The 19,036-nt window shown below is 37.6% G+C and overlaps 1 protein-coding gene across 8 annotated transcripts in view; it reads left to right on the top strand.

Annotated features, from left to right (window-relative positions):
* LOC137245491 (sulfhydryl oxidase 1-like) overlaps positions 1–19,036 on the top strand; it is a 41,772-nt gene that overhangs the window by 19,227 nt on the left and 3,509 nt on the right. For all 8 annotated transcript variants that reach the window (XM_067776251.1, XM_067776249.1, XM_067776248.1 and 5 more), the window contains one exon: positions 15,731–16,183. In XM_067776251.1, the coding sequence (XP_067632352.1) occupies positions 15,731–16,183 (453 nt within the window). The remainder of the gene's footprint in view (positions 1–15,730; positions 16,184–19,036) is intronic.

Below are 19,036 nucleotides of genomic sequence, written 5' to 3'. Positions count from 1 at the left end.
TGGTAATGGTCATGTCAGATCGTGTGTGATTGGAGCAGAAGAAGATTCAAGATCAGGATATTCGATAGGTTTTGCATTTTTACCTCTAGCAGTCTTTGACGTGGTCTTTTGGTTCTCGCCAGATTCTTGGTGTTGCATAGATCTTTTCTCACCGCGATACCAACCTAAAAAGAAATAAATATGTCTACTTTATTTAATTTACTATTTAAATAAAATTTGCTTAACTTCCCTTCCAAATATCTTTAGTTATCACTCTAACGCCATGAGTATTGTTACTATAACTCTTACGTAAGCAAACTTTATACCGAAAAAAGGTATTTTCTTTTCGTTTTTGTTTATAATAGAACAGAAAATCATGAGATAAACTTTAGGACAAAGAACAAAATTTTTTTTGTATAGTCGTGTTATGAACTAGCAGACCCGGCTGACGTTGTTCTGACCTAAATTTGGTCTATTTACATACATTTTAATAAGCCTTTTCCGTCTAACTCTGCCCTCCCCCCTCTTCACTTTTTCTTAATCCTTTTATTCACTCCTCCCTTCGTCTTTTTTGCTTCATCTATCTATATCTTGGTCTCACTCTATCTCTTTCTCAGTCTCCTTCTGCTTCCCCTCTTTTCTCTTCTCTCAAGTTCTTCTCTTCTTCTTCATCCCTTATTGCCAGTCCCAGAGGGTGGTATGTATTTTCTTCCAGTCCCATTCCGAGTCTCAGTCCCACTCCGAGCCTCAGCCCCAGTCATAGTCTTAATGCCAGACCCAGTCCGTCTCTGGTCTACTTCCCGGAAAAAAGGATCGTAAATACTAATATAGGCAAAGTTATATATCAAATTTCAGGCAAATCGAATAGGACGTATGTAAATAGGTATGTGGGTTAGACTGGGTCGATTTATTAACCGATATCGCGCCATCGATTTTTCGATAAGATTTGGGCTCAGGAAAAAAAGTTCCACTACGCATAACCAAAAAAATAATTTTCGAGCCTGCGAAAAATAAATTGGAGAAAGGGTAAATTTTTCGACCAAACCCAAAAACAATTTTTTTTTTTTCAAAAAAACTGTTATCGCCAACGTTTTTACAACAGTTTTTTGAAAAAAAAAATTTTTTTGGGCTTTGAGGTGGGTTTTGGTCGAAAAATTTACCCTACTGCCATTTTTTCTCGCAGGCTCGAAAATAATTTTTTTAGGTATGCGTAGTGGAACTTTTTTTCCTGAGCCCAAATCCTATCGAGAAATCGATGGGGCGATATCGGTTAACTTTAGTCCATGCAAATCGACCCAGGTTAATGTTTATCAGTTTTGCCAGGTTGATGCGACTAAATCGAATATCACAATGAATTATTACTTTAAAGCTCTCATCAACAGCTTTCATTTGATATCCATATTACACACACATTCTAGGGGTATCGGGGACCACGTTTTTGACTATATCTCGAGACCCTAGTCACCCAGCGGTATAAAAAATACTCTGTACTCAAGCACTCGTCAACAGCTTTCATTTTATATCCATATTCTATAAACACATTCTAGGGGTACCCGGGTCCACGTTTTGATACCGTACACCCAGGTCACCCAGGGGTACGAAAAATACCACGTATCAAAGTACTCATAAACAGCTTCCATTTGATACCCGTATTGTACAAACACATCCCAGGATTACCCAGGTCTACGTTTTGATCTCAATACCCTAGCCAGAAAGTGATACAAAGTATCTTATGTCCGTCTCCTGGTTCTAAGCTACCTCTTCACCAATTTTCAGCCCAATCGGTTCGTCCGTTCTTGAGGTGTAAATAGAGCAACTAACACCACTTTCTTTTATATATATAGATGTAATTATTTACGACATCACATTAGAAACTTCAAAAATAACAGTATTTCTCCACTATTTAATGGACGTTATTATACATATAAACCTTCCTCTTCAATCACTCTATCTATTAAAAAAAAAAAAAAAACGCATCGAAATCCGTTGCGTAGTTTTAAAAGTTTAAGCATTCAAAGGGACATAAAGACAGGAAATCTTCTTTGTTTTATATACCGTGGCCCGCTTGCCAGAAGCATGAATGTGCCAAAATGAAAATGTTGGAAAATCGAGTTTCAAAGTTTATTGCTCCCTCAAAATTAGAGGAATCAGTTTCTAGTTTAACAAGTAAGGAAGGTTAAGTTCGGGTGTACCCGAACATTACATACTCAGTTGAGAGCGATGGTGACAACATAAGGGAAAAAAACCATGTAGGAAAATGAACCGAGGGAAACCCTGGAATGTGTTTGTATGACATGTGTATCAAATGAAAGGCATTAAAGAGTATTTTATGAGGGAGTGGGCCATAGTTCTATAGGTGGACGCCATTTAGTGATATCGCCATAAAGGTGGATCAGGGTTGACTCTAGAATTTGTTTGTACGATATGGGTATCAAACGAAAGGTGTTAATGAGTATTTTAAAAGGGAGTGGGCCTTAGTTCTATAGGTGGACGCCGTCTCGAAATATCGCCATAATGAGGGGTTTAAAAGTGAGTGGTGGTAGTTGTATAGGCGGTCGCCTTTTCGAGATATCGCCATTAAGGTGGACCAGGGGTGACTCTAGAATACGTTTGTATAATATGGGTATCAAACGAAAGGTGTTAATGAGAATTTTAAAAGGGAGTGGGCCTTAGTTCTATAAGTGGACGCCTTTTCGAGGTATCGCAATAAAGGTGGACCAGGGGTGACTCTAGACTTTGTTTGTACGATATGGGTATCAAATGAAAGGTGTTAATGAGTATTTTTAAAAGGGAGTGGGCCCTCGTTTTATAAGTGGTCGCCTTTTCGAGATATCGCCATAAAGGTGGACCAGGGCTGACTGTAGAACATGTTTGTACGATATGGGTATCAAATGAAAGGTGTTAATGAGTATTTTAAAAGGGCGTGGTGCTTAGCTCTATAGGTGGACGCCTTTTTGAGGTATCGCAATAAAGGTGGACCAGGGGTGACTCTAGACTTTGTTTGTACGATATGGGTATCAAATGAAAGATGTTAATGAGTATTTTTAAAAGGGAGTGGGCCCTCGTTGTATAGGTGGTCGCCTTTTCGAGATATTGCCATAAAGGTGGACCAGGGGTGACTCTAGAATGTGTTTGTACGATATTGGTATCAAATTAAAGGTATTAATGAGAGCTTTAAAAGGGAGTGGTGGTAGTTGTATATGTGACGGCGTTTTCCAGATATCGACCAAAATGTGGACCAGGGTGACCCAGAACCTCATCTGTTGGATATCGCTAATTAATTTATATATGTAATACCTGCCAAGATTTCAAGGGTTCTTTATTTCGCCCTGCAGAACTTTTTCATTTTCTTCTACTTAATATGGTAGGTGTCACAACCATTTTACAAAGTTTTTTCTAAAGTTATATTTCGCGTCAATAAACCAATCCAATTACAATGTTTCATCCCTCTTTTCGTATTTGGTATAGAATTATGGCATTTTTTTCATTTTTCGTAATTTTCGATATCGAAAAAGTGGTCGCGGTCATAGTCGGATTTCGTTCATTTTTTATACCAAGATAAAGTGAGTTCAGATAAGTACGTGAACTAAGTTCAGTAAAGATATATCGATTTTTGCTCAAGTTATCATGTTAACGGCCATGCGGAAGGACAGACGGACGACTGTGTATAAAAAATGGGCGTGGCTTCAACCGATTTCGCCCATTTTCACAGAAAACAGTTAACGATATAATATCTATGCCCCTACCAAATTTCAAAAGGATTGGTAAATTTTTGTTCGACTTATGGCATTAAAAGTATCCTAGACAAATTAAATGAAAAAGGGCGGAGCCACGCCCATTTTGAAATTTTCTTTTATTTTTGTATTTTGTTCCACCATATCATTACTGGAGTTGAATGTTGACATAATTTACTTATATACTGTAAAGATATAAAATTTTTTGTTAAAATTTTACTTTAAAAAATGTTTTTTTTAAAGTGGGCGTGGTCCTTCTCAGATTTTGCTAGTTTTTATTAAGCGTACATATAGTAATAGGAGTAACGTTCCTGCCAAATTTCATCATGATATCTTCAAATACTGCCAAATTACAGCTTGCAAAAGTTGTCCAAAATTTTACTAGTTTTCTATTCTGTGTTATAAGGTCAATCCATCTACCAAGTTTCATCGTTTTAGCTTTCTTTGGTAATGAATTATCGCACTTTTTCGGTTTTTCGAAATTTTCGATATCGAAAAAGTGGGCGTGGTTATGGTCCGATTTCGTTCATTTTAAATAGCGATCTGAGATGAGTGCTCAGGAACCTACATACCAAATTTCATCAATTTACCTCAAAATTTACTCAAATTATCGTGTTAACGGACGGACGGACGGACGGACGGACATGGCTCAATCAAATTTTTTTTCGATCCTGATTGTTTTGATATATGGATGTCTATATCTATCTCGATTCCTTTATACCTGTACAACCAACCGTTATCCAATCAAACTTAATATACTCTGTGAGCTCTGCTCAACTGAGTATAAAAATGTGCTTATGTACTATAGTCACACTATGCCCTTTCAACTGAGATAATTGTTCAGCTCGCATCCCTTCTATTCTCCGAGATTTAGCATATTCATTTTTCTGGCATAACAAAAATTTAAAAAGCTGATCTAATTTTTTGTTAACACATCTATAAAAAAAAAATTAAAAGTAGCCGGATCAGGTAAATCGGCTTATGCCTTCTATGCATTTGCCCTCAAGATATTTATAAAAAGAATGATATTCTTTTGGTATAACCAGTTTTTCACAAATTTTTTTCAATTATTTTATTTTTGATTCGAGAAAAGGCAACGGCTTCGAATAAACGGGGTTGTCTTCAATTAAACAACTATCTTTTTTTCGGATATTCACCTTTTAAAAATTCATCATCGGTATAATTTTTTATGAAGAATACCTTATAGAGCTCATCTTCTGTGTATATCAACTAGCATATATATCGCATGGGTAGTTTATAGCTCCCTGAATAAAATAATTATAAATAAAATTAAAATAAAATTAAAAAATTGTAAGCACTTCCTTTATATAAATGGACAAAAATCAGCGAAAAATGTCTCCTTATATAAAGACATATTCTTGCTAAACTTTGATTTTTAAATGTTGACAGAGAAATTGCAAAAATATTTATGAGAAGTAAAAATAGAAAAGTGGAGCCCACATTACTTTGATTTGAAAGTTGGTAGGAAAGGAGAGATTATTAGTCAATCAATTGCGCTCCACCTTTATATTTTTAAAAATAAAGTTTAGCAAGAATATGTCTTTATAAAAGCAGACATTTTTCTCTGATTTTTATCCATTTATATAAAGGAAGTTCTTAAAATTTTTTTATTTTATTTTTATTTCCTCCTTTTCTTACATTTTCTCGTTGTCTTAACATAACTGTTAAGTTTTTCGCTTGTAACTCAATGAGAACTTACATAGAAATCAATCCCAAAATTCCCTCCGTTCCGTTTGATTTTTCTAAATATCTCATTCCGTGCGCTCCCTAGCGAAATTTTTTGTATTGTATCACCGGCTGTCATCGACCTCTGAATTAAGCTCTAAATTTTTAGCCTCTAGCTCATCGAGAGGTTACTTATAACCCGGTTTCAAATTTAGAAATTATTATCTAATGTTTTCGATCCGTGCGCCACCTAACCGAATTTTTTTTCTCCTTTTGTTCCTTTGTCACGGTGTCTTAACCTGTCTCTGAGGTTTATGTTTGTAGCTCAATGAGAAGTTACTTTAAAATCAATCTCAAAACACCAAATTTCCAAATGCTTATCTAAATATTTCGATCCGTGCGCCACCTAACGGAATTTTTTTCACATTTTCTTAAATTTTCTCGGCGTCTTATCCTATCTGTGAAGTTTTACTGTTGTAGCTCAATGAGAACTTACACAAAAATCAATCCCAAAATTCCCTCCGTTTCGCACGATTTTTCTAAATATCTCATCCCGTGCGCCCCCTAGCGAATCTTTTTGTATCGTGCCATCGGCTGTAATCGACCTCTGAATTAAGTTTGAAACTTCAAGTATCTAGCTTATCAATAAGTTATTTAAAAGCTGGTTTGAAAAATTTCAAATTCTTATCTAATTATTTCGATCCGTGCGCCACCTAACGAATTATTCCCCCATTCGTTGCATTGTCACGGTGTTCTAACCTATGTGTAAAGTTTCACGTTTGTAGCTCAATGAGAAGTTACTTAAAAATCGATTGCAAAATTTGTATGAAAAGCGAACAAACATTCAACCCACGTAATATAAAGGAAGTAAAAATCGTCATACAATTGTGTGTGAACCTCGAAAAGTTTTTGTGAGTTACGTGTTGGTGCCCAACATTCAGGCACGATACCCGAACATTCGAACATACGAATATGTGCTGTTCTTACTTTTTTTCAAAAATTGTTGAGCCCTATAAACGAATTTGTCATACAAACAGGAACATCATTGTTGTCAGCCACAAACATGAATATGCCACATTTGGCTCATCTTTGTGTGATTGATTATACATTCGTGAAAATTGCATTGCAAATTATTCAGGTTTCCATGTACATACGTAGGAAGCTCTAGATTTAAGTAGAAACTAGAGAATCTAAAGGGTAATCCAAAGAGGCCTCTAATACAAAATCGGAAAATTGCACATTCATGCTTCTGGCTAGCGGGCGACATTACTTGTATGATGTATTTACTTCATTAAAACACCTGTTACAATTTAAACTGTTGTGGGAAGAATTGTAGAAATTCTACCGATAGTTAATTGTCTGAATTTATATATGTTCCACTACGACCGCCGTGGTTTGGTGATAGCGTGCGAATGTCCTGGGTTCAAAGACCAGAAAAAGTAACAGCTTTTCTAAACGGAGCTGACCCTCGGCAGTAATTTGGCAAATTTCTGTCATTAAAAGCATCTCGGCGAAAAATCATCGCTTTGCAGATGCCGTTCGTAGCCGTCATCAAACATGTAGGTCCCGTCCCACCGATTTGTAGGGAAAATCAAAAAATAGTACAACGCAATATGGAAGTGAAAAGCCTTATTGACTAGTTTTTTATTTTCTTATAACATAAGTCATACACAATTTGAGCCCTTGTAAAAGAAGGATCGTCATCATTACTTAATGAATACACGTCAGTTAAAAACTTCGCTAAAACTGCATTTTGCTTTTTTTATCACTGACTGTCGTTTGGCCGAAAAAACGTGAACAAATACTCGTATGGCTTCGAGGTGTTTTCGAAGCGTTGCTTCGCTCCTAGATCAAAACGCAACCACGAAGTCCCTGTTTTATCACACAAAATAAATTGACGAAAGGTCAATCACTTTTAACTGAAAAGCTATGTCGGACATGAAATAAATTCGCTCCCGATGTTAGTCGATCATTTGTATTGCAACCTTTGGCAGAAACAGTCAAACTGAAGGCCATAGAGTTACGTACAAAGACAAATGTGGGGATACGTCTATAAACTATTAAAAATCTTATCCTAAAGGTTTTTGTGGTAATTTTAATGGTTCCCGAGATGGTCGGGCTAGTGCCTTATTAGTGCCTTGTTACTGGAACATACCGGATCTATATCCGGCAAAGGATCATCAACATCTATAACACTCCCCAACACCCTCACAACAGGATTCGCCACTAGTAGGTGAGGTCGACAATTGCGTTGGAGCAGCTACAAACTGCGCTGTCAACACCTTAAATCAATTGTGGTATTTTATTAGCCTCTTACGACAGGCATACCTGCCGCGGGTATATTCTAAGCCCTTTAACCCGTTGGAGTGTTGCGAAGCTGTCGCTTTGCGTGACAGTCTCCCATTGGTGTTCCTAGGAGGCAATAAATCCTTATTAACAAGTCACGCCAGAGACTTCGATAGCAAATCGATTTATTGTCGATAACTTGTCTATAACAAATCGATAACATAAGGGGAACACTTCTATACATACCGTAAAATTCGTCGATAACATAAGGATAGAAGGGAATATCCCCTATTCCCCCCCCCCCCCCCCCCCACCCCGTAGATCCGTGCCTGAAAAGTTTCTGGATTCAATTCTTCAACAACGTCAAAAAATAGGACGAACGAAGAGCTACGTAAAAAAATGTTGGTAATTTGGACGAATAGTCCCAATGTTACTTACAAAAGGCTGTCGAAACTCAAATGGTCATCCTGCATGCTTCCAGTCTGGAGAAAACTTTCCTGATTCGAAAAAAATCATCCAAATATAAACGTTAGGCGGAAAGGTTCTACTTTGTCAAGTTATTTGTGATGGCTGGCATAAATCCGTGCCGTTCTTTACGATGGGAACCATCGACGCAGAAATTTACGTAAGAGTGTCTTCAAAAACGTATTTCGCCATTCCTATGTCGTCATAATGGTCCAACTATATTTAGGCTGGACTTGGCTCCAGCACTCCAGTGGTTCGAAGATAATTATGTTAGGAAAAACTTGAATTCAGCCAACGTGCTTGAGTTGCGACAAATTCCGCGATATTGGGCTCTGATGAAAGCAAAACTTTATAAGGAAACCAACAAAAATCGGCAGTACAAAAAATGTTGCGCACGGTGTCGCTAAAAGTGAATTAAACCGTCAAAACAAAACTTGATGTTGGCTCGCTCCAGAAAACATACGGACATCAACGAATAAAACATTTTTTTGGAAAGTGATGTTCAGTATTTTGCAAGTCCTTAGCCACATTTTTTCTAAAAGGGGTTGAATTTTCTGGAGTGTATCAAAATATTTCGATGTTGGAAATCTTAGTTTTCGTGAACCAGTTAACTTTTCTTCATAACTCGTGATGGCGTCGATTTTGCTCATTCCTAGCACACTTGTTAGTGACTCTCTCCTCTCATTTTTAAATTTTCTTTCTGATTTTAAGAGAAGCTTTAAATATTACCAAATGCCTAAATATATCACATAATACTGTTGGAAAAAATCGCCAAGATCGGTTGTATAATTAATATATATCCTATGCAACTGAGTGCTAAGATTTTATGAGTTTTTCAAATTTCATCAGATTAGTGGACAGCTCAACACATGATAGGTATGAGTTGTTCAGCACCTCTGAAGACAGTCACCTTCATAAGTTAGATTGAACTGGCCCGTCAATAAAGACCCCACATAAACTGAACGTGTCCATTAGACTGGGTCGATTTATTAACCGATATCGCGCCATCGATTTTCGATAGGATATGGGCTCAGGAAAAAAAGTTCCACTACGCATACCCAAAAAAATAATTTCTAGCCTGCGAAATTTCATTTTTTTGCCTTTTTTTTCGAAAAAAAAGGAAAAAAAGTTCCACTACGCATACCCAAAAAAATAATTTCTAGCCTGCGAAATTTCATTTTTTTGCCTTTTTTTTCGAAAAAAATAAAATTTCGCAGGCTCGAAAATTATTTTGCTGGGTATACGTAGTGGAACTTTTTTTCCTGAGTCCAAATCGGACATAGACACAGAACAACCGTTTCTTCCTGCATCTGCTGTTACTACCGAGGCCTAACTTACAAGCATGTGACGCCAGAAGAAGTGTCCAGCAAGTTTGCCTATGGTGGGCCTTAATTCTGGTCACTTTAGAGATATGAGCAACTTTGTGTGTCACATGATCTTAGAAATTTGCAGCCCCGCGCTTTTTTCCACGCCTTTCCTGCTTGATGGATAACATGCAATTCCTATCTCCTTTTGATTTCTCTTGATTCATCGAGTGCTGCACCCTCCAACAAGTCATCGGCCTTTTCGTTTCCTTTTATTCCTTTATGACCGGGAATCCAGTGTATACGTATGTATGGTCCGGCCGGAACGAAGTCTCTCCAATGCTTCTTTGCATGCCAGGACATTTCTTGATGAAGTATTGTTTGAGATTATTGGCTTGATCATTATATATATGGGCGCGACTGTAGCATGCGCAGGTTTCCTGCAGAACTTCTGATGCTTTCGCGGCTAAAATTTCCGCCTGAATGATCCTGCAGTGATCTGGATGTACATTAGAGCGGGTCAAATTGTATGGATGGATTTTTTGTCATCAGGAGTATAGCAAAAACGTAATTTACAGATGATTCTACGAAAAATTGCTGAAGACACCATAGCTCTAAGTCCGATTTCGAGTCCCCTACTTTTCAAAATAGATATTTTGTCAAATGAGTGTGGGGTTTGGCCAAAAAATGGTCATAGCTTCTGATAGAATCATAGGAAAAATATCTTATTGGGCTTACTTTAAAGGTATTTTACGTACATTTCAGAATCTGTATTAATATCTATAGTGTTTTTGAATTTTAGTAGAGATATCAGGCTTAAATTATGAGAAATTAGCCTAAAATGAACTTTTAACTACTATATTATAATTTTTAACAAATTTCTTATGAAACATTTTTTTTCTTTACAGCTAAAATAAGTTGAGAACATTTTCAACAACCTTCATTCAGACAGTTTTTCTTTTCTCGAATCCGTTTTAGTAGAAAAAAAATTTCAAAAAAAAACCTATATTTTCAAGTAATAAGCAAAAAAAACACAATTTTTATAATCTTAATGTAATTTATTTAAAAAATTATTTTTTTACTTAGAATTGACCATTTTAACGTATTTTTCAAAATAAAAGTAATGTTAGGTATTTATTTTTTTAAATATTTTTTGCTCTACATTCGTGGTTGTTTTTCACGACTTTCTGCTGTAACAGCCATAACACCTTCACGTTTTTTTGCAAAACACGTTTGGAAACAGATGTTAACAAACCGTATATATCTTTCTGTTCCTTGTATATGCATTGGAATATTAGGATCATCTAGTTTTGGCTCATCATAATCTAAGAATTGTACCAAGTGATCGTATGGAATATTTCTTGTGAATACCGGTTCAGATAGTAAAGTATCGTCATTCAGATCAATCATATCAGTATAATCTGAAGCATTAAAATTGATATTATATTTTTTGTAAACTCTGAGTTTAGTTGGAGTAAGTATTTTTTCTCGATAGTATAAAATTTTTTTGATAGCTCTCTCACGTATGGCTTTTCTATCATCAAATAACATTGTTAATAAAATGTTTTCTATGAGCGTAATATGAATTATTTTGGATTACACCATCTACAATATTAAGTAAATTATGTGGTAAGTATCGTGACCAACGAATAAACTTTGATAAAAGTACACTGCCGTATACAACAGAATTATAGTATTTCACATTGAAATACATTGGCACATAGAGGAGGGTGGAGCGGTGTGTAGAAGTCCACGAAAGTGGGGAATGCTTCTGACCGCCATTCACCTGGGAATGGCCAGAGCAATTCTTTTGCATGCGGTTCAAGCAGCTCACTACTGCCGGTCGCTTGCGGCTAAGTATCCTCTGGGTAGCCGCTAAACATCCGTTTAGCGGTGAGCTAATGTGAGAAGGCGACAACCTGGCTAGGCCACTCTGACATAATCGGTTTAAGGGCTAGTCGGGGGAGATCTCGTCGGCAGCGTCTGTATACCTCTAGGTGTGGCTCCAAGCGGGCGCCTGTCTTTGAGCAAGCGGCTCGCTATATAAACGTGCAAGTAATATTTTCACCCCTGATGAGCGGGTTGTACGCTGGGCTTGGGACCCGCCACGTAAAACCATACTCCAATGAAATATAACAACAAGCCTCGGATAAATACACTCTCTATTGATGACGACCATGGGAAACGTTTGAAGGACAATGAATTGAGGGCATGCACCTGGAACGTCCGCTCTCTGAATGGGATTGGTGCAGATGCCCGGCTGGTTGATGTCCTCGTCAAAGCAAAATCTGACATCACCGCCATCCAAGAAATGCGTTGGACGAAGCAAGGAAGAAAGAAGATCAAAAATTGTGACATCTATTGGAGAGGCCATACGAATGAGCGCAGTTTCGGCATCGGATTCGTGGTGGGAGAGAGACTTTGTCGCCAAGTGCTGGCGTTCACGCCTGTGGACGAGCATCTCGCCGCTATCCGAATAAAAGCAAAATTTTTTAATATATCATTCATCTGCGCCCATGCGCTGACAGAGGAGAAAGACGATGAGGTGAAAGCCACTTTTTATGAACAATTAGAACGCACATACGAGCGCTGCCCCCGTCATGATATAAAAGTCGTGCTTGGCGACTTTAACGCCAGGGTGGGCAAAGAAGGGGTTTTTGGCCTTACAGTCGGAAAGTTCAGCCTACACAGTGAAACTTCTCCTAACGGACTGAGGCTGATTGACTTTGCCGGTGCTCGAAACATGGTCATATCCAGCACGAGGTTCATTCATAAAAAGATACATCAAGCTACATGGCTGTCTCCTGATCGAAATACTCGCAATCAGATCGATCACGTTGTGATAGACGGACGGCATGCCTCCAGTGTTTTAGATGTGCGCACGATCCGAGGACCTAACATCGACTCGGACCATTATCTCGTTGCAGCCAAAATACGCACCCGCCTCAACGCGGCTAAAACCAAGGAACAAAAAACACAAGGAAAGCTAGACGCCGAAAAGCTTCAATCACAACAGACTGCCAATGATTTCGCAACTCGACTCTCACACCTGCTCTCTGAGAGCACAACTCTTCCTGAAGGAATACAGGAGCAGTGGGAGCATATCTCCAAAGCACTTCGTACTGCCGCCGAGGAAAAAGTTGGTTACGGCGGCCACGAAAAAACAACTGGTACGATGAAGAATGCCGCGTTGCAACCGAAAGAAAAGATGCTGCCTACAGGGCTACGTTAAAAGCGAGCGCGACAAGAGGAGTGTGTGAACGCTATCGTGAGTTGAAAAGGGAAGTGAGACGCCTTTTCAGGAAGAAAAAAGCAGAAGCAGAAAGCCGTGAGTGCGAGGAGCTTGAGCTACTAGCCACCAGGAATAACGCCCGAAAATTCTACCAAAAAATACGGCGACAGGCGGAAGGTTTTAAGACCGGGGCAAACTCCTGTAGGAATGAAAACGGCGACCTTGTAACTGATGTCCAGAGAGTGCTTAGATTATGGAGGGAATACTTCTCTGCTCTCCTAAATGGAGGCAGCAATTCACCGCGCAGAGATGAAGAACCCGATCCCGCAATCGATGATGATGGAATATATGTCCCCCCGCCCGATTATGACGAAGTTAGAATAGCAATAACCAGATTGAAAAACAACAAGGCCGTGGGCGCTGATGGATTGCCTGCGGAGCTATTCAAGTACGGCGGCGAGGAGTTTGTAAAGCGCATGCAGCAGCTTCTTAGCAAAATATGGGCGGACGAGTGCATGCCCGACGGTTGGAATCTAAGTGTTCTTTGCCCAGCCCACAAGAAGGGGGATACTGCAAAATGCACCAACTATCGTGGAATCAGCCTTCTTAATATCGCATATAAGGTCCTTTCAAGTGTATTGTGCGAAAGATTGAAGCCCACCGTGAACCGGCTGATTGGACCTTATCAGTGCGGCTTCAGACCTGGTAAATCTACCATCGACCAGATTTTCACATTGCGCCAAATCTTGGAAAAACCCCGTGAAAATAGAATCGACACACATCACCTCTTCGTCGACTTTAAAGGCGCCTTCGACAGCACGAAAAGGAGCTGCCTATATGCCGCTATGTCTGAATTTGGTTTCTCCGCAAAACTTATACGGCTGTGCAAAATGACGTTGAGCAACACCATCAGCTCAGTAAGAATTGGGAAAAGGGTGACCCCCTATCGAGCGATTTCTTTAATTTGATGCTGGAGAAAATTATACTAGCTGCAGAACTAAACCGCACTGGAACAATATACTATAAAAGCGTGCAATTACTGGCATATGCTGATGACATTGATATCATCGGCCTAAACACCCGCGCTGTTAGTTCTGCTTACTCCAAACTGGAAAAAGAAGCGGTAAAGATGGGTTTGATGGTGAATGAGGACAAAACGAAGTACCTACTGTCATCCAGCAAAGAGTCAGCGCATACGCGCCTTGGCAACCACGCTACTGTTGGCAGCCATAATTTCGAAATAGTAAAAGATTTCGTTTATTTGGGAACCAGCATCAACGCTAGCAACAACATCAGCACTGAAATCCAGCGAAGAATCAATCTTGCCAATAAATGCTACTTTGGACCAAGTAGGCAATTGAAAAGTAAAGTCCTCTCTCGGCGAACGAAAATCATACTCTACAAGTCACTTATCGTACCCGTCCTGCTATATGGGGCAGAAGCATGGGCCATGACAACAGCAGATGAAGCGGCTTTGGGAGTGCTCGAGAGAAAAGTTCTTCGAAAGATTTATAGACCTCTACGCGTTGGCGATGGCGAGTACCGAAGAAGATTTAATGATGAGCTGTACGAGCTATACGCAGACATCAACATAGTCCAGCGAATTAAAACGCAGCGAATGAATGATGATGCTCCGGCCAAGGAAGTGTTTCTATCGAAACCCACCTATGGAAGCAGAGGTAGAGGGCGGCCCCCACTCCGTTGGAAGGACCAGGTGGAAAACGATTTAAACTTCCTTGGTGTGACCAATAGGCGCCGGTTGGCGGAGCGAAGGAGCGAATGGCGCGCCTTGTTGGACGGCCATAACCGTTTAGACGGTGAAGCGCCAATTAAGTAAGTAAGTAACATTGGCACATAAATTCTAATAATATAAACTGCTAGAGTTTTCAAATTTCCCGATGGTGTATTAGTTACTGTATTTAGACGTAATACCCTGCTTTCTTTGGTTAGCCATCGAGAATGTACAACTGGTCCTTGTTTTACGTTAGCTAAATCTACTGAAACAGCAAATGGTGAATTCTATGTAAAAAAAAAAAATGTTTAATAAATTACATTAAAATTATAAAAATTGTGTTTTTTTGCTTATTACATGAAAATATAGTTTTTTTTTGAACATTTTTTTCTACTAAAACGAATTCGAAAAAAGAAAAACTGTCTGAATGAAATTTGTTGGAAATGTTCTGAACTTATTTTAGCTGTAAAGAAAAAAAAGGTCCATAAGAAATTTGTTAAAAATGATAATATAGTAATTAAAAGTTCATTTTAGGCTAATTTCTCATAATTTAAGCTTGATATCTTTACTAAAATTCAAAACCACTATAGATATTAATACGAATACTGAAATGTAAGTAAAATACATTTTAAAGTAATACCAATATGATATTTTTCCTATAATTATATCAGAAGCTATGAAAATTTTTTGGCCAAACCCTACATTCATATGGCAAAATATTTATTTTGCAAAAGTGGGGGACTCGAAATCGGACCTAGAGTTATGGTGTCTTAAGCAATTTTTCTTAGAATCATCTGTAGATTACGTTTTTGCTATAGTCCTGATGGAAAAAAATTTTGACCCGCTCTAATGTACATACTTATGTATTTCTGGATCATAAACAGTAAACAGGTGGATCTCCTTCCGTTAATGTGTAAGCATCGATATACACGTTTATAGTATGTTCTGGCCTTCCGAAGTTCCATTAACAGAACGTCAAAACAAAGGCGCGTGCAAGTTTCCAGCTTCTTATCCCAAGGCCCTCGTAAATTTCACTTGACATCGATAGGAAAGATTTCAAGAAATTTAAAAATGTTTCTTTGTTTTAGTTAGTGTTTATTTTAGTTATTTTTTCTAAGAATTCATGACATAAATGCCGTTTAATAATAACAAAATATGATAACTTTACCATTTGACTATACATACATAGTTATCTACATACATATATCATAATGTTAATATTTAAGTACCTAACCGTTCTTTTCTAAAAACAATACGAGTAAATATTATGTTCAAACAAGTGTTTCTAATTAGTATTTTGTTCTCATTTTAGGCTGATCTGGAAATGGCTATACGTCAAATGCTATTCAATGAAATACCAAAAGTAAATAAAATACACGGTGAACAATTGTCAGCGTTGCAGAATATGCTACAAGTATTGCAAAACTATCATCCACTTGGCGCAAAAGGTGATGAAGTCTTTCGTCACCTTAATAAATTTGTTTTGAATGCAAAAGATAAATTATCTGGTGCAAATATTCAAAATGAATTAGAAACGTTGAACAAAAAACATGGTTCGATATTCTCATCAAATAATTTTGTTGCTTGTGTCAGCTCACAGCAAAATAAACGCGGCTATACATGTTCACTATGGACGCTCTTCCATTATTTAACGATAAAAGCGGAACGTTTAGATATTTGTCGTGAACCATTACAAGTTTTAAGAGCCATACATGGTTATGTGAAATTCTTTTTCGGTTGTGAGGAATGCTCGAATCATTTTCAGGTAAGTTTCAATTGATATTGTGGTGTGCTTTCTTAAGAATGCATAAGAAAGCAGTTCATACTGTCTTCGTATGCCAAACTTGAGCTTTTCCTAGTTTAAAATATAAATTTCCATTCATTTCTTTAAGGGCCAATAAAACTTCCTTAACCCTAACGCCATAGTCATAACCATATTTTTACTTATCCATATCAAATTTCCATCAGTTATTGGTGCCTTAACCTAAAAATCGTCAAAATTTCATAAAAATGAGGAAACGTATCCAAAACTATAAATAAAATCTACAAAAAGTTAATAAATTCTCCAAATCAAATATTTTTAGGTTATGGATATGGCGAAAAACCAAAAACCAATTGGTTGGCTATGGTATGGTTATGGCTTTAGCGTTATGGTAACGCATCATTAATCGATTACATTGATTTCCATAAGGATGGTTCGATCAGCTGCTTTATCTGGTTATGGATAAGTCACCATTAATTGGCCCTTAATACATGCCATGACGCAATAAAGCCAGACAGATGAAGTCAGTAGTACAACAACAAAAATTTACGGCCCTCATAATCCGGTCATGAATTTCGAAGCAGTAATTAGCAGTTATTCAGTAAAATTCATCGCATTATAGTTAATTCAACGGAGTTTTTTGTCAAGAGGGCAACCTTGTAAAGTAATTTCAACACAGAAGAAACTGTTGAGCTCAAGTTAACAATATTCTGTAAAAATTACAGATTCTGAATCATTCTTACTGATTTTTCTAATAAAAGGACTGATCTCATCGGTCGTTTCAACAGCGACAACTGTCAATATTATGAAAATGCATGAGCAAGTTTTAAAGAGAAATTTACGCTCACCGCGCTTACTACTTGTTCTTATGACTAAAGAGCCACACAAATTTCTGTAATATCAACAGCCACTGTTATATTTCAACAGTTTTCATTGGTATTTTAAGGGGTGACAGTAAAAGCCCGTCACATAAACAGCTTTTCATATAGATGCGTTTAACTCAATCTTATGCATTATGTGTAGATTGCAGGTATTTTTATGGAGAACGGTAGATTGAGCGACACTGGCGTCATCTGACATGAAAAAGTAGCCAACTTCCAACTTTCGTTGTGCGCAAAGCATAAGCAGAATTTGACATTTGCTTTGCTTGCTTGCGGCCGTTGTGGTATGATGGCGCGCCTACCACACCGAAGATCCTGGGTTCCCGGGCAAAGCAACATAAAAATTTTAGGGACACGTTTTTTCAATGAGAAAGAAATTTTTCTAAGCGGAGTCGCCCCTCGGCAGTGTATTTCTGACATAGAAAGCTTCTCAGCGAAAACTCATCTGCCTTGCAGTTGCCGTTAGGAGTCGGCATTAAACAGGTAGGTATCGTACCGCCAATTTGTAGAAAAAAACTGAAAGGAGTACGACGCGAACTGGAAGAGATGCTCGGCCTAAAATATCTTCGGAGGCTATCATGCCTTACTTTTTTTTAAGGGTGCTAGCACACTTTGCAAGTGAAATTATTTTTCCCACTCGTTGGTAACTTTTCTAACATTTTTGACAGTTAAAAACTGCAATTAAACAAATGCATAGGACACAAAATATGTTGCAAGTATATAAAAGTCTCTTATCAAATATCAACAGAAATCAGCTGTTCTATCAATCAATTAAAACCTTACAGCTTGCGCTGCCATCTGACGTATGGCAGCAACTGCCGGTAAACATTCACAATAATGCCATAGTACAAATAGATTTCTTTGTGTGCTCACAATCGTTTATTTTTAACAAATTATTTTAATAAAAAACTCGCTAATAGCCCGAATCTTCATCTTTACAAACAAAACTTTATTTATAGATTTGGATTCCAAATAAGAGCGATAAAGGGATCCGAAAAAAAACAGCATTTAAAAGTAATATATATGAAGGGCTCAGAACCAAACGGATCTAAGTGACATTTTTTCTAAAATTGAGTTATACCCATATTTGTATATTTAATATAGTGTATATTTGTTGACAATGCGATCCAAGGCATTTTGGACATTTTAGTGCCATATATTTGCCAGGCCAAAAACGTACTAAATTTTATTGCATTAATGATAGGAGCCAAAAGATCTAAGTGCGCTCCTCCAAGCAATAAAATTTAATTGCTCGGCCAAAAGAACAAGCAGAATTTTTTCAAGTATGCAGTTTTGTAGCCTGTTTAATTTTAGTATAATAAAGTGCTAAACTTAAGTTCTTAGGAAGTCTCGCTGATTTGAAAGAGGTGAAGAAGCCTCTCCCCTCTCTCGTCTGTGCCCCAGACTTGGGTTCAATACTTGACTAATGTAAAAGCACGCTTACATGAAAATACATCATCGTATAGCAGTGACAAAATAAAATAAAATGAAACTGTTAAGAATAGCGAATTTTTTGCTGAACTGGAACTGCACGTTGTATATTTTCTGTAAATACTTAATATAATGTAACTATGCCTAATGTATGCCAAATTCGCAAAAATTTGAGTAAGCAGTTTTGAAGCCAGTAAGTAAGTTAATCTTAGTTTTGCAAAAAATTTTCCTAATTTTTGGCAATTTTTTTCTTGAGTTATACCCCATAGGAATTTTTTAACGTAATTTTTTCTATATGGAAAAATGTCCTTATCCTCGTAAGAAAAAAAAAATTGCCAAAGATCAGCGATACATTCTAAGAACTTAAGTTTAGCACTTTATTGTACTAAAATTAAACGGGCTACAAAACTGCATACTCGAAAAAATTTGAAATGTTATTTTGGCCGCGCAATCAACGTTCGAAATTTTATTGCAACCATTTTTGGAGCCAAAAGGGTCTAAGTGCGCTTGGATCCAGAAAAAAAATTGCCAAAAATCAGCAAGA

The sequence above is a fragment of the Eurosta solidaginis genome, chromosome 3, assembly GCF_040869045.1.
Source record: "Eurosta solidaginis isolate ZX-2024a chromosome 3, ASM4086904v1, whole genome shotgun sequence".
Taxonomy (NCBI): domain Eukaryota; kingdom Metazoa; phylum Arthropoda; class Insecta; order Diptera; family Tephritidae; genus Eurosta; species Eurosta solidaginis.
This window is presented reverse-complemented; position numbering and strand designations above follow the sequence as displayed.